Raw genomic sequence first — 23,291 nt, 5'->3', positions numbered from 1 at the left:
ATAGAATTGCACAGCATAAAAGCAGGCACTTCAGAGTCTATGCTAAGCATCGTAACTATCTATACTGATCCCTTTTGCCCGTATTAATCCCCAAATAAGCCCTGCTCATTAGTATAACATTTTACAGAATCAGCGATCACTGATTGGGGTTCATTTCTGTTGCTGTCAGTAAGGAGTTTGTATGTTCTCCCTGTGACCACATGGGTTTCCTCCAGGTACTCCAGTTTCCTGCTACATTCAAATAACGTACAGGTTAGGGTTTGTAAGTTGTGGGCATGCTATGGTGTCACCAAAAGCATGGCAACACTTGCAGGCTGCCCCCAGCACATCCTTACACTGTTGGTCATTGATACAAATGATACATTTCACTGTATGTTTCAATGTATATGTGACAAATAAAGTTAAGTCATTTAAATCTTTAATATTAAACCTTTTCATCTGTAATATAATTCTGTAAAAACAGCAATTACATTTGATATAAAGTTTTTTCAAGAGAAACACCCAACAGATTCTGGAGAGTAAAACTAAGTTTGTCTCTTTACTTTTGATTTATTTTATAGTTAATAATTCTGTGCTCTAGATCGGTCTTGTTTGCTATTATTTCCAGGGTGTTGCAAGGTTTTACAAAGCTAAAAAGAAGCACATCATCACAACTCAGACAGAGCACAAATGTGTACTTGACTCTTGTCGCATGCTCGAGACTGAGGGTTTTGAAGTTACCTATCTGCCAGTGAAAACAAATGGACTGATTGATTTGGAGGTAAATTCTTAATTCTGTTGTTTCCTCCCGAAGATTTTTTTTCCGGCTTTTTTTCCCTCTAGGCTTTAACTCTCTTTGTTTTGGGGATTTCTTCCATCAGAGCCACTGCATGCTTTGCTGCTTGGGAGCATTACTGCTCTTTCTATGGTGGGAGTGTGGTTGAGTATCCCAGCCAGGGATAATTGATTATGTCTAGTTAACACTTAAAATTTCACATAACTTGGAGAAGACTTATAATATCCCTATTTCCATTCCTGATCCAGAAGTTACAGCGGTTCCTTTTAAAGGGGTTAACTGAGGAAAACGTTGACCAATATTATGCTGGTGTGCAATATTAATTATATTATAATAGCAATATTAATTGATACACTTTGATTGCATAGTTTGAAACTGGAGGTAAAGCCAAAAGCTGAGCTAAAACTTTTCTAGGCTTACAGCTTTCCTGGGGCATGTTATGGTGGATTTTTGACATTTTGGAACTTGTAGAACAACATATAGAACATAGACCACTACAGCACAATCCAGGCCCTTTAGCCCATAGTGTCATGTTGACCTTTTAACCTACTCCAAGAACAATATAGTTCTTCCCTCCCACATAGCCCTCCATTTTTCTTTCATTCGTGTGCTATCTAAGAGTCTCTTAAATGCCCCAAATATACTGTATCTGGCTCTGCCACCAACCCCTGGCAATGCATTCCACGCATCCACCACTGTTTGTGTTTAAAAAACCTACCTCTTACATTCCCTCTTTGTACTTCCCTCCAGTCACCTTAAAATTATGCCTTCTCGTATTAGCCATTTCTGCCCTATTATAAAGGGCACTGGCTATCCACTTAATCTATGCCTCTTATCATCTTGTACACCTCTTTTAAGTCACCTTTCATTCTCCTTTGCTCCTTTTCAGCCCTAGTTCACTCAGCCTATCCTCATAAGACATGCTCTCTAATCCAGGCAGCATCCTGGTCAATTTCCTCTGCAATCTCTCTGAAGCTTCCATATCCTTCCTCTAATGAGGTGACCAGAACTGAACGCAATACTCCAAGTGTGGTCTAACTAGACCTTTTAAGAGCTGCAACATTAGCACGTAGCTCTTGAACTCAGTTCCTTGACTATGGGATATTTTTCAGCAACTGGAGGTAAGTCCACATTACTTCAAAATAAAAGTAATTTTATTAATGTACATTTGAGTGCAAAAAGGTACCCACAAGGATGATTTCTCCCACGCTGCAACATTGCTTGGTGCTGCAATGGAGTATCAATCTAGTTTTAGCCAGTACCGATGAAAGGTCTCAACCCAAGAGGTTGACTCTCGCTGGATGCTTTCCATCTCTAGCATCTGCAGTCTCCGGTGTCTCTGGTTTCTGCACTGTTAATGTTCTGACTGTGTTAACAATGGGGACCTTGGGGATCACAGCCAAATGGGCTAGTCCCACTGTTTGTTAAACGGTTGGTTTTGAAAGTTAAGATGTTTTCTAACTGTTCTATCCGTACTTCCTAGGAATTGGAGAAAGCAATTCGACCAGATACCAGTGTGGTGTCAGTAATGACAGTGAACAATGAAATTGGGGTAAAACAACCAATTGAAGATATAGGTATGTTAACATTCACTCTCTGCTGGTATTTTTTCTGCTTGAGCCCCTATGGTATCAGCATGCTCACTGCAGCTGAATGTAGTTTGTTATGTAACTGGGTGTTCCTGTAGAAGAGACGTTAAATAGCAAAGGAAACCACAAAGCTGCTTCAGTAAGCTGGGTCACTGGGATGGCTATTGTCCTAAATCTAGATTGTGTGGTTCAAGGAGTCAAAGCCTTTAGTGGAGGGTGAGAGGTGTTGGATCCTGATGTTTTTTGCAATCCAAAGGTTCTTCAGAAGTCAATAATGAGACATAAAAATTATTGCTAACAGTTTTATTAAGCATTGCATGAACCAAGAAAGACAAAGAAAATGAAGTCATGTTTGTCTTATATTCAGACTGGAGGTAATAAATCTTCAGTAAAAATAATTAATCGATAAAATAGTCAGATGCAAGTGGTGTGACACCAACAAAAAAAAACTAAGAAACTTCTAGAAAAGTACAGAAACATCTGTACTATAAGTGCTGGAAAATTTACTCAACATTTACATGTATATAGGTGATTACATAAAAATACAAGCGATCATGGGAAAGTTAAGCTACAAAGAAAATAATGAACAGTAGCAAAGTGGTTAGCTCAATGCTATTACGGCTCAGGCGTTCCAGAGTTTGGAGTTCAGTTTCAGTGCCATTCTGTAAGGAGTTTCTGTACGTCCTTCCTGTGGAATGCATGGGGTTTCTCCAGGTGCTCCAGTTTTTTCCCACAGTCCAAAGATGTATTGGGTCGGATAATTGGTCATTGTAAATTGTCCTATTATTAGGTTAGTGTTAATCAGGTTTGTCGAGGGTTGCTGGGACAGTGTGGCACAGAGGGCCAGAAAGGCCTGCTCTGCTGTATCACAAAATATATAAACTAATTAAGTAATTCTACACGATGATGCGACAGAGTTTGTTGCTGAGGGTAGATCCAGCTTGAGGTAATTATATCCATCCACCAGTTAATTATTTTTGTATCTGCAGGTCACATTTGCAAATCCCACAAGGTGTTTTTCCACACGGATGCTGCACAAGCTGTTGGGAAAGTTCCCATTGATGTGAACAAAATGAAGATTGATCTGTTATCTATCAGTGGTCACAAGATCTATGGGCCAAAAGGTAAAACTATTTGAATCTGCTGCCTAAGTTACCTACAACTCATTGGTAGAAATTGTCTACAAAATAACTTCAAATTAATGTTACCTGAAGGATAGCATTTCTATAAATTAAAGTTAAAAGTAAATTTATTATCAAAGTATAATAAGTACTGTATTTATTAATTTGAGATTAATTTTCTTACAGGCATTTACAAGAAATTTTTTTTTAATGGAATTTACAAAAATCTACATATAAGCAGTCTAACAAACAACCATTGTGCAACAGTAGAGAAATTGTGTAAATTTAAAAAAAAGAAATATTGAGAGCATGAGTTGAAAGAAGTCCTTGAACATGAATCTGTAGTTTGTAGAATCAGTCAATGAAGTTATCTGCACTGGTCAGGAGTCTGATAGTTGTTGGGTAATAACTGTACCTGATCTTGCTAGGCTCCTCTATCTTCTGCCTGATGATAGTGGCGAGAAGGGGGCATGGCCTGCATGGTGGAAGTCTTTGCTGATGGATGCTGCATTTTTGTGCTATCGCTCCCTTTAAATGTGCTCAGTGGCAGGGAGAGCTTTGCCTGTGATGGACTGGGCTGTATACACCACTTTCTGTAGTCGTCCATTCCTAGGCATTGTTGTTTCCATACAGGGCCATGATGCAACCAGTCAAAATACACTCCACTGTGCATTTATAAAAGCTGTTGAAATTTTTGGTGACAAGCCAAATTGATGCAAATTTCAGAGAAAGTTGAGGCATTGCCATGCCTTCTTTGTGAATAAACTTGTATGCTGGACCTAAAACATCTTCTGATATGATGAGCAGGCACAGAGGTTCCCAACTTGGGGGTCCACTGACCCCTTGGTTAATAGTAGGTATCCATGGCATAAAAAAGGTTTGGAACACCTTCTCTAGACTGAAATTGCATCTTTCCGGAGATAAAAGTAACAGGCTTATCACATTTGTTCAGCTGAATGTGGACAGCTCAGTTTTTAAACAAAATGCCATTGTCTGAATATTTTGCACCACAGGTGGTGGGGAGGGGAGTTCACTGGTGCTACTCCCTCAGGTGCTTTTGGATTTGATGTATAGATCAAGGTATATCAAAACAAATTTGTATTCTTGAACTGTTGGAGCCTGTGATTTGTAGTTTAGAGATCATTTGGGAGTTCCAGCGCTCTGCAGTCTTTGAGGGAATTTCGGAAGGAAGGGGTAGCGTGGCAAGAAGGCTGCAAGTCGGTTTTCAACTCCATTTTGCTGATTAAGGCTTCCATTGTTTGCTGATTAAAATAACGAGGGAGGTTGAAGCACTGGCTGGCTGCCCGCCTTTTTATCGCTGTTGAGATCACTCTACTATGGAGAAGACGAATATTGCCCAGGTTTTTGCACTTTTTGGATGTGGACTTGGATGGTGGACTTTTTCTTCCAGTCTTATGGTTTTTTTGTGTGTGTGTGGGAGGGGATTTTGGAATCGATGTGCCAGTTCTGTGTTTGTTCGTTTTCTTTGTTTGGGGAGGAGGGATTTAGGGGTTGGTGTTCATGCTGCCTTTTTTTTTCTTGGTTTTATGGCTATCTGGAGAAGAATTTCAGAGTTGTATACTCTAATAAATGAATCTTTTGGAACCTTTGAAACTGCAGTAAATACTGTATACCATTGTACTTTTAGGCTGTTCAAACCATTGACAATTGCTTGGTTGCAAGCATTCTCACTTCTAGATATAAATTGTTTGAATGTAATTGAGAGGAGTAATTCAGTTTTGCTTGCTGTGCTTACAGCAAGCTACTTTTTTTACCTTTGGGAATCTTACTGTAAATTGATCTTGTGTAATCCATATTCATATTTCCGGTCTAAAAAAACCCATTTGGCCCAGCTGATGTAGCAATCCCATTCCCCACTGATTTTCCTTGCAATTTATACTTCCCATCTTCCCACCAGCGTCAGATTGTGCAGTCCATTTACACAAGCCATGAGCAACCTGCACATCTTTAGCACATGGGAGGAAACCAGCCTGTGGTTTTGTCCAGGTGTTTTTGCGAGTAAAAAATGCAAACTGCACATGTAGGGCACCAGAGGTCAGGATGAGCTCTGGTCATTGGTGAGGTGTGATGGCAGCTCTACTAGTCAGGAATTATTTTCCTGGGTTATATTGTGAATGGCTACTTTGAGAGACTAGCAGTGTGTGGTATGATTTTTTTTTGGAGGTTATGTTTGAGGCAAACAATGGCTGTGAAGTATTCCCTGGATTTATCAATGCAGGATAAATGAGAATCAGGTTTAATATCACTGGCATATATCATTAAGTTTGTTGTTTTGTGGCAACAGTACATTGCAATCCACAATACTATTAAAAGTGAAGTACAATTTAAAAATATATAAATTAAGTAGTTCAGAAACGGAGCAGTGAAAAAAATGAGGTGTGCATGGGCTCATTGTCCATTCAGAAATCTAATGATGGAGGGGAAGAAGCTGTTCCTGAAACATTGAGTGTATGTCTTCAGGCTCCAGTACCACCTCCTTGATGGTAGCAATGAGAAGCGGGCATGTTCTGGGTGATTGGGCTCCTTAATAGTGTGGCAATGCCTAGAATTTGCAATGGTCCATTATTGATTACCTTCCGTTTGAGTGATAGACTGAATCCCAGGCTTCCTCTGTTATTAGATCTCTTGATTTTGTTTTAGACTATAAGACCATAAGACATAAAAGCAGAATTAGGCCATTCAGCCCGCCAAGACTGCTCTGCCATTCCATCACAGCTGATCCCACATCCCACTCAACCCCACACACTTGCCTCTTGCCATGTCCTTTGATGTCCAGACTGATTAGGAAACTGTCAACTTCCACCTTAAGTATACCCATGGCCTTGGCCTCCACCACAGTGTGTGGCAGAGTATTCCACAGATTCACTACTCTGGCTAAAAAATTTCCTCCTTATCTCTGTTCTAAAAGATCGCCCTCTAGTTCTGGCTGCCTCCTCCATAGGAAACATCCACCCTATTAGTCCTTTCAACATTTGGTAGGTTTCAGTGAGATTCCCTGCCCCCACATCCTTCTAGAATCCATTGAGTACGAGTCCAAAGCTGCCAAACGCTCCTCATATGTTAACCCCTTCATTCCTGGAATCATCCTTGAACCACCTCTGGACTCTCCAACAACACATCCTTTCTGAGATGTGGGGCCAAATCTGTTGACGATACTCTAAATGCGGTCTGACTAGTGTCTTATAAAGGCTCAGCATTATCTCCTTGCTTTTATATTCTGTTATCCTTGAAATAAATGCCAACATTGTATTTGTCTTCTTTACTACAGACTCAACCTGTAAATTCTGGGAGTCTTGCACAAGGATTCCTAAATCCCTCTGCACCTCTGATATTTGAACCTTCTCCCCATTTAGATAATAGTCTGCACTATTGTTCCTTCTACCAAAATACGTTATCATATATTTCCCAACACTGAATTCCATCTGCCATTTTTTTGCTCATCCTTTTAATTTGCTTAAGTCCTGCTGCAATCACATTGCTTCCTCACCACTACATACCCCTCCACCTATCTTCGTATCAGCAGCAAAGTTTGCCACAAAGCCATCTATTCCATTATCTAAATCATTGAGAAACAATGTGTAAAGTAGTAGTCCAATACTGTCCTTTAAGGAACACCACTAGTCACTGGCAGCCAACCAGAAAAGACCCCCTTTATTCCCACTCGCTGCCTTCTGGCTGTCAGCCATTCCTCAATCTATGCCTGTAACACCATAGGATGTTATCTTGTTAAGCAGCCTCATGCGCCTGCTGCTTATCAAATGCCTTGCACATTTTCTTTTGTAATAGCAATGGCACACACCCCTGCTCCCTGACACTCATGGATCTCTGGCAAACTGCTGGTGTCTTCCACAGTGAAGATTGATGCAAAGTATTCATTTAAGATCATCTCCTTCTTCCTTGTCCCCCTTTACCGCCTATCAGCATCATTTTCCAGTGATCCAAGATCAACTTTAATCTCCCTTTTACTCTTTATATAACTGAAAAGACTTAGTATCCTGCTTTATATTATGAGTTAGTTTGCCCTCATTTCATCTTTTCCCTTTTTATAGCTTTTTTAGTTGCCTTTTGTTGGATTTTAGATTAGATTAGATTATGAGGACACGCAGCCTCTTATATTGTCATTTAGTAATGCATGCATTAAGAAATGATACAATATTCCTGTGGTGTGATATCACAGAAACACAGGACAGACCAAGACTGAAAAACTAACAAAACCACATACAGGTGTCCCCTGCTTTTCGAACGTTCGCTTTATGAAACCTCACTGTTACGAAAGACCTACATTAGTACCCTGTTTTCGCTTTCAGAAGGTGTTTTCACTGTTACGAAAAAAAACTCAGTGCGCGATAAAAGGCAGCGCGCACTGAGCAGCCGCTCTCCCCCGGATTCGGAACTGCTTTGCTTTAACACGTGTCTGTGAGCAGCCGTTTGCAAGATGAGTTCTATGGTATCGGAAAAGCCTGAAAGAGCTCGTAAGGGTGTTACACTTACGGTAAAACTAGACATAATTAAGCATTTTGATCATGGTGAACAAAGTAAGGACAATGTGAGTTTGGCTTGTGGAAGCTGACGAACATGATGTAGAAGAGGTTTTGGCATTCCATCACCAAGAACTGACAGATGAAGAGCTGATGCAATTGGAAGAAAAAAGGATAACAATGGAAACCGAATGAGTAATAATAAAGTACGATTTTAATTTTGAAAGGGTACGTCGGTTTAGGGGATATTTGCAGGTTGGTTTGAGGCCTTATTAAAGAACTGTGTGATAGAAAAATGCGCGAGGCTCAGCAGCCAAGCAAGCCTTCCACATCAGCCACAGCAGACGACGAACCTCGACCTTCGACATCGAGGCGGGCAGTCATAGGAGAAGATGAGCCGCCTGCTCTAATGGAAACAGGCGACGAGATGACACCCCAGTGTCCCACCACCCCAACCCCCAGGCCATGGGCAGATACCGATTCACGGAGAATGCAAAGGTAGCCGGGAGGCACACAGCACATCTTTAAGATAAAAGCCAAAATAAACATACTAATTAATTAGGTGCTGCTGACATGTAATTGTCGGCCCAGATCAGAGACGATGCTATCGGAAATCGGCACTGATCTGGGTCAACAATTATGGGCGGCACCTAATTAATTAGCATGTTTGTTTCGGCTTTTTTCTTAAAGATGTGCTGCGTACCTCCCGGCTACCGCTGGACCCCTGCGTTCTTCGCGGCAATATATCACTTAGCGGCCCGGAGGGTGGGGGCCACTGCACCACCCAAATTCCGACAAGTCTAACACACCATTGTGTGCTCGGTGCTGTCTTCCTGATTCCCGTAAGTGATACTACACTGTACATACATTATTTCTACTTATATCAGCTGTGTATTTTTACGTGTTATTTGGTATGATTTGGGAGCTTCATAGCTTAAAGGTTACTGGAGCGAGTGTTCTTGCCAGCAGCGCTTGCGTGAAATTTTCTGCCGACGGCGCTTGCATGAGATTTTCTCTTCGGCGAACAGTTCAGTAATGATTGTGGAAAAGTATTTCTACTTTATATAGGCTTTGTATTTATCATATCATTCCTGCTTTTACTATATGTTACTGTTATTTTAGGTTTTTTGTGTTATTTGGCTTGATTTGGTAGGTTATTTTTGGGTCTGTGAACGCTCACAAAATTTTCCCATATAAATAAATGGTAATTGCTTCTTCGCTTTACGACATTTCGGCTTATGAGCCGTTTCATAGGAACGCTGTACCTTCGGATGGTGGGGGAAACCTGTAATTATAATATATAGTTACAACAGTGCAACAATACCATAACTTGATGAAGAACAGGCCATGGCACAGTAAAAAAGTTCAAAGTCTCTCGAATGTCCCACATCTCACGCAGATGGAAGAAGGAAGAGAACTCTCCCTGCCATGCCCGACCACAGTCCGACTCTTGAGTTGTCCGAAAACTTTGAGCTCCGATCAGCCCTCCGACACAGAGTACTGAGCACCATCTCTATCCGAACGATTTTAAAAGCTTCCCAATCATCCAACTTCCCACTCACTTTGCTACCTTTTATGTCCTTTCCTTGGCTTTTATACAGTCCTTAACTTCCCTTGTCAGCCACAGTTGTCATTTGAAAACAACTTCTGTGGAACTTATCTATCCTGCATCTTGTGAACTATTCCCAGAAAATTCAGCCATCTCTTCTCTGTTATCATCTCCCCCAGTATCCTACTCCAATCATCTGAGCAAGCTCCTCTCTCATGCCTCTGTAATTCCCTTTATTCCATTACATGTGACTTGTGCTTCTCCCTCTCAAATAGCAATATGAATTCAATCATATTATGATCACTGCATCCTGAGGGTTCATTTACGTTAAGTTCCCTAATAAGATCTGGGTTATTACACAACACCCAATCTAAGATAACCTTTCCCTGAGTAGGCCCAAGCACAAGCTGCTCTAAAAAGCTATCTTGTAGGCATTCAACAAATTCCCTCTCTTGCAATTTGACACCAACCTGATTTTCCTTAAACCACTATGCTTTGTAAACTGCCTTAGAAGTACAATTGTGTTACAAAATTTACATCAGATACTAAGAAACAAAATCAGAACTGTATCAGAGCACATCTGTGGAGGGCAGCAATGGTTGATGCTTTCAGGTGTAGTTACAGAAAGTTGAAATGTAATTCTAAGTAGGGGGATGAACATGAAATGCTCTCTGCAATAGGGTGAAAGCAGGCATTAAATAGCAAGACTTGTGGAGCAAATCAAAATGAAGTGGAATGTGCTTTGGGAAGAACAATATGGCAACATCTGATATATCAAACTGGAGAATGTAGTATTTGTATATAGGTAAGGCATCTGACCGCAAGACTTTACAAAGGTTTGTGAAGACTGTTGAGAGGATCACTGGGGTCTTTCTTCCACCCATCTAAGGTATTTATCAGGAGCACTGCAAGGCCCTTATCATTGTCAAGGATCCCTCCCATCCATCTCACAATCACTTTGAACCCCTTCCAGCAGGCAGAAGATACCATAGCATTAGGACAAGGACTGTTCAAATTGGAAACAGCTTCTTCCACCAGGCCGTGATACCACTGAACTCCCTGCCACCACTTATGTTTCATCAGTTATGAAGCGCCAATAGTGTTGCACTATTTAATTTTTAATTTGTGTAGTAAATGCACCGTATGCTAAATGTCAATCTTCTGGAATATATTTTATTGCTTATTTGTGGTAATATTACTTTGTGTTGCTTGTGAGTTATATGTACTGTGTTGTGCTCCTTGGTCCAGAGGGACATTTGGCAGTATGCATGTGTACAGTTGAATGATAAACTTGAACTTGTCCCTTTCCATCACTGAGTGCATTTACAAGGAACACTGCCACAAAAATGCAGCATCCATCATCAATGACCCCCACCATCCAGGCTATGCTCTCCTTTTGCTACTACCATCGAGCAGGAGGTACAGAAGCCTCTGGTCCCACATCATCGGGTTCAGGAACAATCTATTCACTACTAATATTCTCATACTCTGTTTGTCTGTTTGTGACCTCCAATTAGCCCAAATGGTGCATTACAGCGGCACTTTTTTCGACTAAATCGACTTAAAATGCGCTAACTTACAGAATGCTTGCAAAGTTCAGGGTTATGTGTTCATATAAAATTGCTTACTCGTCAATCAACAGGCCCCACTTTCCACAACCCAAGCCAATTCCAGCTTTAATGGAAACCGCAACGCGACACCACGACACATGCACACGGCCAGCCTCAGCAGCGCCTCACGATGCTCACAGCAGCGACACCTACTGCAGCAAAAGGGCAGGGCAGCTCTATTTCGAGCAGTCACATTCTGCTAATCACCATCATCATGTGCAGGATTGGGACAGATCAAACTGCAACCCATCAATAAGAGATATTTAAATCTTATTGTAATGAAGTACTTCAGAACACCCTATTCCCAGATTCTACGCTTCGACTAATAAGAGATGGGAAAGAAGGAGAATGGGGAAAAGAGTGGAGGACTACTCCGGGATTTCTGAAGCAAATGTTCTGGGTCGAGTGTATACTGTTGTCTGGGATGAGTGCCCCATGATTAGGAGGGAGAGCTTTGAAGCCGTGGACCAGACTCTTCGTGATGTATGTGGCAAGAATGAGGCCTTCGGGGATACCTTAACCATTTGCTGTGGCGATTTCCATCAGCTTCTAGCAGTTGTGAAACGAGGAAATGATGCTGATGTGGAGAACTCATGCATAAAAAATCCTACTTATGGAGAACCTATATCAAGTTTCAATTGAAGAGAAACATGCGATTGAGTGAGGGAGAAGGATGATATTCTGAGTTCTTATTGGATGTTGGAGAAGACAAGATTGAGAAAAATGAAAACGATGAAATTGAATTACCTGAAGATATACTGCCAGCAAAAACTATGGAAGAATGTATTGATTTCATCTACCCGACATTCGATAATCCTGCGGAACTGTTCTCGAGGAATTCTATCTTGGTTCCTCTCAATGAAATGATGCGAAAAATAAACTTCACGTGCTTTAGACGCTTCCCTGGAATCATGAAAGAATACTGTTCCTTCAGTGCTGTAAGTGAAGGAGCTAATGCTGTACATTTTCAAACAGAAATCCTTGATTCGGTCGAACTCTGGATTGCCACCACATAAGCTGGAATAGAAGAGGGGATCTCCCATCATTTCAATGAGGAACTTGGATCCACCAAGGCTTTGCAATGGAATGCAAATGATGGTGGAAGAACTGCACGAGATTCTCATCGTAGCAAAGATAAACATAGGTGCGTTCAAAAATGACATTGTCATGATCCCAAGAATTACTCAGTTTATCAGAAGGGGAAGATGTCCCTCTTCAGCGGAGCCAGTTCCCAATACAGTCATGCTTTGCTATGACTATACATAAGGCGCAGAGCCAAACCATGGAGAATGTGCTGGTTTTTCTGGAGAAACCAGTATTCCAGCATGGCCAGCTGTATGTGGCTTTAAGCTGGGGAAAAAGAAATGAAAATGTTAGAGTATTCTTGAAGGGTGGCAGATCAGCCAGAAATGTTGTCATCAAAAATGTCCTTCGTTAAACGAGGAGAAGCTATATTTGTCTTACTACGCGTCTTTCTTCTTTAATAAACTGAGTTTTTCTTCTTTAATTTCCAAAGTAAAGCGATAGCAATAGCATTCAGGGAAATTTAATGTTCATTCTGGCCACATCAGACTGCACTACCCTTCTCTCAAAGGGTGCCCCAACGGGTCACCCGGTGGTCTAGTTATCATTCTACAACCATGTGGATAATTTCACTCACTATAGCTTTGAACTGATTCCACAATCGACAGACTGACTTTCAAGGTCTCTACAACTCATGTTCTCAGTTTTATTTATTTTTATTTGCGCAATTTTGATACCTTCTTTTGCACATTGGTTGTTTGACAGTCTAATTTATGTGTAGTTTTACATAAATTCTATGTCTTTATTTTCCTGTCAATGCCTGTATGAAAATGAATCTAAAGGTAGTGTTTGGTGATATGTTATAGGAGCAGAACTAGCTTTGTTGATAAATTTACTTTGACTTTGTATGTCACGGCAGCAAAGATTTGATGAGACTTGCAATTTGGAAGTGCTAAATAACAAACTATGAAACCTCAAGTTATTAAAACTGAGCTTCCCTAAAATGGTGCGACAAAACTTATTGGAGGTGAACAGGTATAAATGGAGGACATTGCTGAATTAATGGCGACAAGTTTTGGTTAAGGACTTCTAAGTCATTTCAAAGATTCAATATGTAGTAAGAATGTATTTTGGCATTGACTGTTAATAATGTTTAAATTGGTATATGATCCTTTTGACTTCTCTATCCCCCAAACTGTTACCTCGCCCCAAAACCTTTTAGGCGTCGGTGCACTGTACGTCCGGCGACGTCCACGGGTCCGATTAGAAGCCTTGCAAAGTGGTGGCGGGCAGGAACGAGGCCTGCGTTCGGGTACAGTTCCCACTCCTCTGGTGGTTGGGCTTGGGGCAGCCTGTGAAATAGGACTGCAGGAGATGGAGGTGGGTGAACTCTGGAGCTTCCTACTGTGATAGAAAGTTTAAAAAAAACTCTTCCCAGCTTCCATGTCATCCAATAGTAATGATACCTTGGCATCATATTGAGCAATCCTTATCCAAAATTATGAGTGAATGTTAGACTTAAGGATATCTAAAATAAATCCTTGGAACTTTTAGCAACACACACTAAGTGCTGGAGGTACTCAGCAAGAGAGACAGAATCTATGGAGAGGAATAAGCAATCAATGTTTTGGGCAAAGGCCCTTCATCAGAAGGGGGCAGGTCAGAATAAGAAGGTACAGGGTTTGGGGGCGGGGGGCGCGGAAAGAAATGACAAGCTGGCAGGTGTTGGGTGTGGCTGGGGAGGGGGAAATGATGTAAGATGCTTGGAGGGGCTAGATGAAAGAGGTAAAGGACTGAAGAAGGAGGAATCGGATCAGAGAGTGGACCATGGGAGAAGGTGGGGGGGGTAAGGAGAAGAGAAGGAGTGAGAGGCGAGCTAGAAAGAGGAATAGATAAGAGGAGAGGGGAGAGATTATTGGATGTTAGAGAAATTGATTTTCATACCATCAGGTTGGAGGCTACCCAGACAAAATTTGAATTGTTGAATCTCCAACCTGAGAGCGGTGTCATCGTGTTAGTAGAGGAGGCCATGGATCGACATGTTAGAATGGGAAGTTGTATGTATTTACTCAGAACTTGTATGCATTTTGAGATGCACCTTAACATGAAATTGCATTTTATGGTTTAGCATTTGACCAATGACAGAATGGAGACTACATTATAATCCTCACTGGACTCAACAGTGTTTTGCTTTGATGTAAAATAAATTATACATCACTACTGTTTTTCTTTCCTGCCTCTTTATCTAAACCCCAGCCTATTTTAATCTCTTCCTCTGACTCTAGAGCATTTCACTAATGGGCACTGTTTTACCTGGCTTAGTCTCAAATTTCTATCTAATCGTGGGTAGCTTCAGCAGAACTTACCCTGCTTAGAAGATCAGAGGAAGAGTATAATCAGTGGGTGTTGTCAGTTTGATTCCATGATGTCTGTACCTGAGTGGTCACTGGCTCTGTATTTATTTAAAATCTAGGAGATTTTCCTCTGCAACTCATTCGTCCTCAGGCATCTGTGGTATTGTTCCTGACTGCTGGCTGGCATTAAATAAAGCAGAATAACAGTTATCTCTACTCATGACTATAGCCTTTTACCATAGCGTGAATGTTATTTTTTTTTAATCAGTCTGTACTTCTGTATTTTTTAACTTGGCCCCTTACATTTCTGTAGCTTGATCACAAGCACGTGTCCAAGATGGCCAGACGTTTGGTGACCAAGATAATGAATGCGATCCCTGATGTTATTCTCAATGGAGACCCTGAGAGGAGGTATCCAGGTACAGTGAGTGATCCTCCCATTGTGATTTGTGGAACTTGAGAGTTGCATTTCCCCTTACTACATCAGTGGCTAAATTTCAAAAAGATTGTATATGCTTTGGGCATTCATTGGTTAAAGAAGGTTTAATTATAAATGTAACTTTCAGGATACTCTGGAATAGATAAAAAGGTTTATCATTGTCACATATAATGAGGAAAAGTTTAAAAACTTGCATGCTGTTCATACCGATCAATTCATTACAACAATGCACTGAGGTAGTGCAGTGAAAAACGGTAAAAGATATAAAATACTGTTTCAGTTACAGAGAAAGTGCAGTGTAGGCAGACAGTAATGAGGTACAGTGGTGCTAGAAAGTTTGTGAACCCTGTAGAATTTTCTTTATTTCTGCATAACTATGACCTAAAATGTGTGATCAGATCTTCACTAAAGTCCTAAATCTAGATAAAGAGAGTTCAATTGTATAAATAACACAAAAACATTATACTTCATTTATTTATTGAGAAATATGATCCAATATTACATGTATTTGTTGGAAAAACTATGTGAACTTATGCTTTCAGTAACTGGTGTGACCCCCTTGTACACAATAAATTTAACCAAATGTTTCCGGTAACTGTTGATCAGTCTTGCACACAGGCTTAGAGGAATTTTAGGCTATTTCTCCTTAGAAAACTACTTCAGCTCTGGGATGCTGGTGGGCTTCCTTGCTTGAACTGCTTGCCTCAAGTCCTTCCACAACAGTTCTATAGAATCAAGATCAGGACTTTGACTCGGCCATTCCAAAACACAAATTTTCTTCTTTTTAAGCCATTTTGTTTTTGATTTACTTGTTGCATTATCGAACTTCCATTAAGCTTCAGGTGACAGATTGCTACCCTGACGTTCTTGTGTAAAATGTCTTGATACAATTTTGAACTCATTGTTCCCTCCACAATTGCAAGCTGTCCAGGCCCTGAGGCAGCAAAGCAGCCCCAAATCATGATGCTCCTTCCACCCCGCTTCACAGTTAGGATGAGGTTTTTGGTGTGAGGTGCAGTGCCCTTTTGCCTCCAAACATAGCAATGTGCATTTCTGCCAAAAAGTTCAACTTTTGTCTTGTGTCCACGGAACATTGTCCCAGAAGTGTTGTAGAACATCCAGATGGACTTTTGCAAACTTGAGACGGGTAGCAATGTTTGTTTTTTGGAGAGCATTGGGTTCCTCCGTGGTGTCCATCCATGAATGCCATTCTTGCCAGTGTTTTTCTTAAAGTGGACACATGAACAGAGCAAGTTCTAGAGATCTCTGCAGGTCTCTTGCTGTTAACTTTGGGTTCTTTTTCACCCCCTTCAGCATTGAATGTTGTGCTTTTGGTGTCACCTTTGCAGGATGCCCACTCCTAGTGAGAATCGCAACAGTACTGAGTTTGCTCCATTTGTAGACAATTTCTCTTACTATGGACTGATGAAAACTCAGGTCTTCAGAAATGCTTTTGTAGCCCTTTCCAGCTTCATGCATCTCTATAATTCTTCTAAGGTCCTCTGAAAGTTGTTTTAATGGAGGCATGATGCATATAAGCAGATCTTTCTTGAGAAGAGCAGGCTTTGACAGAAACCTGACCTTGTGTGTCTTTTTTAGAGGGCAGGGCACCTCTGCAATCCACACCTCCAATCTCATCTCATTGATCAGAACACCTGACTCCAAGTTGCTTTTATAGAAGGCATTATCTCAGAAGTTCACATACTTTTTCCAACAAATGCATGTAATATTGGATCATTTTTTTTCAATAAATAATTAAATACGCAAGTATAATTTTTTGTGTGTTATTTATTTAATTGGGTTCTCCTTATCTAATTTTAGGACTTGCATGAAGATCTGATCACATTTTAGGTCATATTTAAGCAGAAATAGAGAAAATTCTACAGGGTTCACAATCTTTCTGGCTCCACTGTAGACTGTGAGGTCAAGAATCTGTATTACGGAACCATTAACAGCGGGATAGAAGCTGTCCTTGAAATCATGAGCCATAATTTCAGGCTTGTATCTTCTGCATGATGGGAGAGGGGAGAAGAGAGAATGTTTGGGGTAGGTGGGTGTTCGATTATGCTGGCTGCTTTACTGGGGCATCAAGAAATACGGACAGAGTCTGTGGAGGGCAAGCTAGTTTCTATGATATGCTGAGTTGTGTCCATAACTCCGTAGTTTTTTTGCGTTCACAGACAGAGCAGTTACCATACCTGTCCATGATGCATCGAATAGGATCCTTTTTATGGTGTATTGATTAAATGAGTGAGTTTCAAAAGGTACATGCCAAGTTTCTTTAGTCTTCTGAGGAAGTAGAGATATTGATGAGTATTCTTAGCCATGGCATCTATATGGTTGGACCAGGACAGTATGTTGAAACTATCAACCCTCTCGACCTTCACATTGTTGACATAAACAGGAACATGTGCACTGCCTCACTTCCTGAAGACAGTGACCAGTTGTATCTGATCCTACATCTGAAGGGCTAAAGGTTGCAGAGATTAACTCCTCCCCTTCTGTTTTGATTTGGATGTTCATTATCTCCATCTGAGAGCAAATTGAAGGGCTGTTTGTTACCATCTGATTGGTTTGCATTGGCAAGAATAACTATGTGCACTTTACCTGATCCCTGCAGGTTGTATTAACCTCTCGTTTGCATACGTGGAAGGAGAGAGTCTTCTGATGGCTTTGAAAGATGTAGCTCTCTCATCTGGAAGGTAGAGTATTACTTGACTATCGTGTTACTGAAAATTATGTGTGCATGTGAGAAGCTATTACACAAATACTGTGTATTACTCTAAGCTACATCCTATAAGTTAGTGCAACACACACAAAATGCTGGAGGAACTCAGCAGGCCAGGCAGCATCTAAGAAATGAGTACAGTTGACATTTCAGGCCGAAACAGTTCAGCAGGACTATAAGTTAGTAATTGGCTTGATAAAGTGTATATTTAAAATGGTTGCCTTGTAAAAATATACAATAAAAATCATTGTTCCATATTATTGTCCTTTCCCCTTGGAAGCTGATCATTTTGCCAATGACACTATTTTCATTTGCCTGCATTAGGACCTTGCCTATCTACGCCTTGCCTATTTAAGTATCTGTGTAAATGTCTCTTATCTGACTACACATTCCAGATTTCAATCGCACTCTGCTTTAAAACAAATCTGACTGTCAGAACCCCTTCCTTTCACTTTAAACCCATGCCCTCTTGCATTTGATACCCTGATCATGGGGAAAAGGATTTTGATTATCCTTGCTTCTCATAAACTTTAATACTTCCATTAGGTCACCACACCATCCCTCCCCCACCCAAACCAGGCTCCTCATGGGAAAAGAAGTTCATCCAATCTCTCCCTATAAAGCATTGTTGCAGGAAGGCTGCATCCATTATCAGGGACCCCACCACCCATGTCATGCTTTCTTCTTGCTGCTGGTATCGGGAAGAATGTACCGGAGCCTCAGGACTCACACCACCAGGTTCAGGAACAGTTATTGCCCCTCAACCATCAGTCTCTTGAACCAAAGGGGATAACTTCACTTGCCCCATCATTGAAATCTTCCCACAACCTAGGGACTCACCTTTGAGCACTCTTCATCTCATGTTCTCAATATTTATTGTTTATTTATTTATTATTATCATTATTTCTTTCTTGATTTTCACTGTTTGTTGTCTTTTGCCCATTGGTTGAATGTCCAAGTTGGGTGGTCTTTCATTGATTTTATTATGGTTATTATTCTGTTAATGGATTTATTGAACATACCTGCAAGATAATGAATCTCGGGGATGTATATGGTGACATGTATGTACTTCGATAATAAATTTACTTTGAACTTTGAACCTTTTGACTTTGAACTAACTAAATCCTGCAATCCAGGCAATTCCTGATGAATTTCCCGTGTACTCTCTGGAGAAGTCTAACTGCAATCAGATCCAGACTGATCTAATTGCAGTCTGAACTGTCTAATGACTCAGTAAAAATTCTGGCATGTCTGAGTAAAGAGGTTTCTACTGAATTTTATTGTGTATTTGTGAGCATAGGTTTAGACTTTTCCAGAACTGAAATGCCTCAACTCACATGAAGCTTGTAAAGCATCTTCATCTTACAAGATCAGACCAGGATTTCTGGGTTATCTTCATTAAAGGATTGATGTTTTCATCAGCAGAGGAAACTTCTATGAAAGAGACTTTACATTTGTTAATCTTCTAATATCCAACCATGAAAGAAGTGGACTTTTGACAGTGATACCCAGATAATTAAATAAAAGTTTTATGATGTGGGGCTTTTCAGTTGACTGAATGGAATCTAATCTGAATGCAAGTAGGCTCCCTCTGGTGCTCCTCCTCCTCCTTTCCTTTCTCCCATGCTCCACTCTCTCCTATCAGATTACTCTTGATCCTTTAACCTTTTCCACCTACCACCTCCCAGCTTCTTAACTCATTTCCCATCCCACCTATTGTACCTTCCCCCTCACTTGGTCTCGCCAATCATCTGCTAGTTTGTACCCTTACCTCACCCTCCACTTCTGGTGGGACGCCTTACTCCCTTCCTTTCCAGCCCTGATGAAGGGTCTGGACCCAAACGTCAACTGTTTATTTCTGTCCATTGATGCTGCCTGACCTGAGTTCCTCCAGCATTTTGTGTGTGTGTTACTCTGCATTTCTAGCATCTGCAGAATCTCTTGTGTTTCAAATGTAAAGCTGACTAATGGTTAAAAGTGTGTTAAGGAGGGTGCTGAAGCAACAATGAATAAGGGCTCCCATGGCAGACTTGCATACACATGCTTTGGTTGGAATGTTGGAATTACGCTAGTTGGAATTAAATCATTTTGACCCAGAGACTGAAACTCTGACATTTATATATCATCAGTGTTTTCCCACTCAAGTTCAGTTTTCTATCTGAACTGAATTTTGTAAGCTGAGCACAATGTACAGCTGTGATATTGAACATTAGAATAAGCAATGGAAGACTTGCATCTTCTGCTCTTTCTCCCTGAGTGACCTTCTCATTAAACTTAACGTGTCAACACGAGATTCTGCAGATGCTGGAAACCTTGAGCAACACACCCAAAATGCTGGAGGAACTCAGCAAGTTAGGCAGCATCCATGGAGTGAATAAACAATCAATGTTAGGCTGAGACCGTTCATCAGGATTTAATGTGTGAAAGTCCATGGAAGTTGTCAAACTTCTGTGCTGCTCTTTATCCCTGATTATTTGTACTGCTAATGTTTAGCTACATCTGTTTTATTACAATCATATCAATATATTATTCAAAAGTGAACATTTTATTTTAACTTGGTTGAGATTCTTTTTGACACTGTGCATTATGATGTATATTTTCAGTGCATGTACGTCAGCTTCTCTGGAGCCTTCCTATGTCTTGCGAGCTATTGGAGCTGATGAAGACCTGGCACACTCTTCAATCAGGTAGGAGGGTGGTCTCCGTCCTCCTGTGCTGTTGACTCAGTACGGTTAGAGTTGCAAAGACCCCAAAGCAATGGAGAAAAACACACCCTCCCTCCGCTGCCTTTTCTCAGCTCAACTTAGTCTTCCTTTCAAGCACCTACAACACCTCTGCCATATGGCAGCAACTCAATGCCTAAAAGCATGCAACATTGTCAAAATTCAGTTGTTTTTCTGACCAAACATGAGAATGGGGAAGAAAAGTTATTTAAGTGACTTTGACTGTGAAATAATTAATTGTTGGTGCCAGACAGGGTGGTTTGAGTATCTCAGAAACTGCTGATCTCTGGGAATTTTTATGCACAATAGTCTGTAGAGTTTACAGAGAATGATGCAAAAAACAAAAAAAAAGTCCAGCGAGTGGCAGTTCTGTAGGCGAAAATGCCTTGTTAATGAGAGAGGTCAGAGAATGGCCAGATTGGTTCAAGTTGACAGGACTCAAATAACCACATGTTACAACAGTGGTGCGCAGACAAGCATCTCTGAACAGACAACACGTTGAACCTTGAGGTGGGTGGGCTGCAGCAGCGAAAGACCACACTGGTTTCCACACCTGTACCTAATAAAGTGGCCACTCTGTATATTTCTTATTGTAGTTTATAGTATATATATCACTGTTCTGTCAAAAACAACAAATTTCATGACATATAACAATGATAATACACCTGATTTTGATTGTGGCCCTCTTTTTTAAATAAAAATGCAATTTCTGGTCCCACCTCTACCCTATCCATCCATTTCCTGAAGACAATAATCAACAGGGGGTGTTTTCTTGCTTCACAAACCTGGCAAGTGTGGAAGTTCAAATGTGTGAGTGTTGAATTAAGCTGTATTATTAAGCATCCTGGGAGGAAGGGAGAGTGCTTCCTATATAGCCATGTCTGAGCTGGTCTTTGTGTTCATTTTGTGGTGTCTTGAAAGCATTGGGCAATGTTTTACACTGTTAAGGGTCACATAAAAAAAAACAACTGTTTATTCTTTCTCTTCCATTGGCCAGTGGAAATGCCAAAGCCCTTGAAAAACGTACACAAAGTAGTAGATGCAGCCCCATCCTTCACAGGAAAAGCTCTGCCCACCTTTGGACACTGCCATGAGCACTGCCAGAAGAAAGCAGCATCCATCATCAAGAACCCCCAGAATCCAGGCCATACTCTCTTACTGCTGTCATCAGGCAGCAGGTTCAGGAACCCTGAGTTCCACATCACCAGGTTCAGAAATAGTTACTACCCAACAAACATCAGACTCCTGAACCAGTGTGGATAACCTCATTCCCGTCAACACTGAACTGGTTCCACAATTTATGGACTTGCTTTCAAAGACTTTATAACTCATGTTCTCAATATCATTTACTTACTTAGTAATTTATTATTTGTTTATTTTTGTTATTCGTACAGTTTGATTTTGCAAGTAGGTTGTTTTTCAGTTTGTAGTTTTTCATATTCTATTGTATTTTTTTCTATAAATTCCTATAAGAAAATGAATTTCAAGGTAGTGTATGGTGACATGTACATAGTTTGATTATAAATTTACCTTGATTTACTCTGAGCCTCACTTCTGGACATCCAGCAACTGTGCTTTTGGTCCTGGTGCTGCCTGCATTGGCTACTGTCTGACTCACTTCGCTTTATTCCTGCAGGTTTGGTATTGGACGTTTCACTACAGAGGAGGAAGTGGACTACACGGCAGAGAGATGCATCCAGCAGGTGCAGAAGTTGAGGGAGATGAGGTGCGTATGGTATTGAGGGAGGTGAAGTGTGCATGATGCTATGGGGTGGTGCAGCCTTCATGGCACTGGGGGAGATAAATTTTAAAAATTTGATAAATTTAAAACTAAATTTGTCAAATGTTAAACCCAGTTGGCCACAGATTCTTAATGAGATTTTGAACTTTGGAATTGACGATCGAGGTCTTGGTCAATGCATCAGTTCTAATTACCTGTCTATTGGGAAGAGATCCAAGAATTTCTCAGAGTACATTCTAAATTTCTTGCACACAATTCTGAAACACAAAGCTAGAAGCAGGAGATAGGAAATCTGAATTAATTTCTTCAAATATTAAAACCAATTTAGGATCAGACCAAACCAAAATGAGTTAACTTTCAAGGAAAGGGTGGGGAGAGTTTTAAACTCATATAGAACAGTGTTCAAATGGCGAAGCAGACTTGATAGGCCACATTACCTAATCGTACTCCATTGTCTCATGATCCTACAGCACGGGAACAGGCCCTCCGGTCCACGATGTGTGTGCTGAACACAGTGCTAATTTTAACTAATCCCTTATGCCTGCATGTGATCCATATCTCTGTATTTTCTGCAAATCCATGTGTCTCAAATGCCATTATCATATCTGCTTCCATCATCACCACTGACAGTCAATTGTAAGGCATTGACCAGACTTTGTGTGTGTAGACTGGTAAGTGCCTGGAATGGACTTGCCCTTGTTGGTAAGTCCAGCAAAACACTTACTCTGCACATCTCTTTTAAAGTTTACCCCATGTGTGTCCTTTAGTATTTGACACTTCTACCCTGAGGATAAAGATCCTGATTATCCTATCTGTGCCAAACATCATTTTATAAACCTGTCAGGTCTCCCTTCAGCTGCCGACGCCCCATAGTAAATAATCGAAGCTTGTCCACCCACTCCCCATACCTAACACACACTTATCCAGGCAGCATCAAGGTGGACCTCTTCTCCCCCTTCTACAAAGCCTCCATATCCTGGTTAAACTGAGATGAGATGGGAATTGGGGAGAGAATGACAGCCCCCAGTCTGAACCGTTAACCTTAATTTATTATCATGCCTGGAAAGAAAGTAGGCCTGTGATTTGAATCTTATCCTAGTTTTTTTTTTTCTCTCTCTCTCTCTCTCCATCCCCTTTCCT

The 23,291-nt window shown here is 40.8% G+C and overlaps 1 protein-coding gene across 1 annotated transcript in view; it reads left to right on the top strand.

The window, feature by feature from the left end:
- nfs1 (NFS1 cysteine desulfurase) overlaps nt 1–23,291 on the top strand; it is a 40,765-nt gene that overhangs the window by 14,367 nt on the left and 3,107 nt on the right. The window contains exons 5-12 of the mRNA XM_063041057.1: nt 608–760; nt 2,259–2,352; nt 3,354–3,488; nt 13,389–13,546; nt 14,834–14,939; nt 17,580–17,661; nt 20,291–20,374; nt 22,047–22,136. Of these exons, the coding sequence (XP_062897127.1) occupies nt 608–760; nt 2,259–2,352; nt 3,354–3,488; nt 13,389–13,546; nt 14,834–14,939; nt 17,580–17,661; nt 20,291–20,374; nt 22,047–22,136 (902 nt within the window). The remainder of the gene's footprint in view (nt 1–607; nt 761–2,258; nt 2,353–3,353; nt 3,489–13,388; nt 13,547–14,833; nt 14,940–17,579; nt 17,662–20,290; nt 20,375–22,046; nt 22,137–23,291) is intronic.

Source organism: Mobula hypostoma, chromosome 2, assembly GCF_963921235.1.
Source record: "Mobula hypostoma chromosome 2, sMobHyp1.1, whole genome shotgun sequence".
Taxonomy (NCBI): Eukaryota; Metazoa; Chordata; class Chondrichthyes; order Myliobatiformes; family Myliobatidae; genus Mobula; species Mobula hypostoma.
The sequence above is the reverse complement of the archived record's forward strand: the minus strand, read 5'-3'. Positions and strand labels throughout refer to the sequence as shown.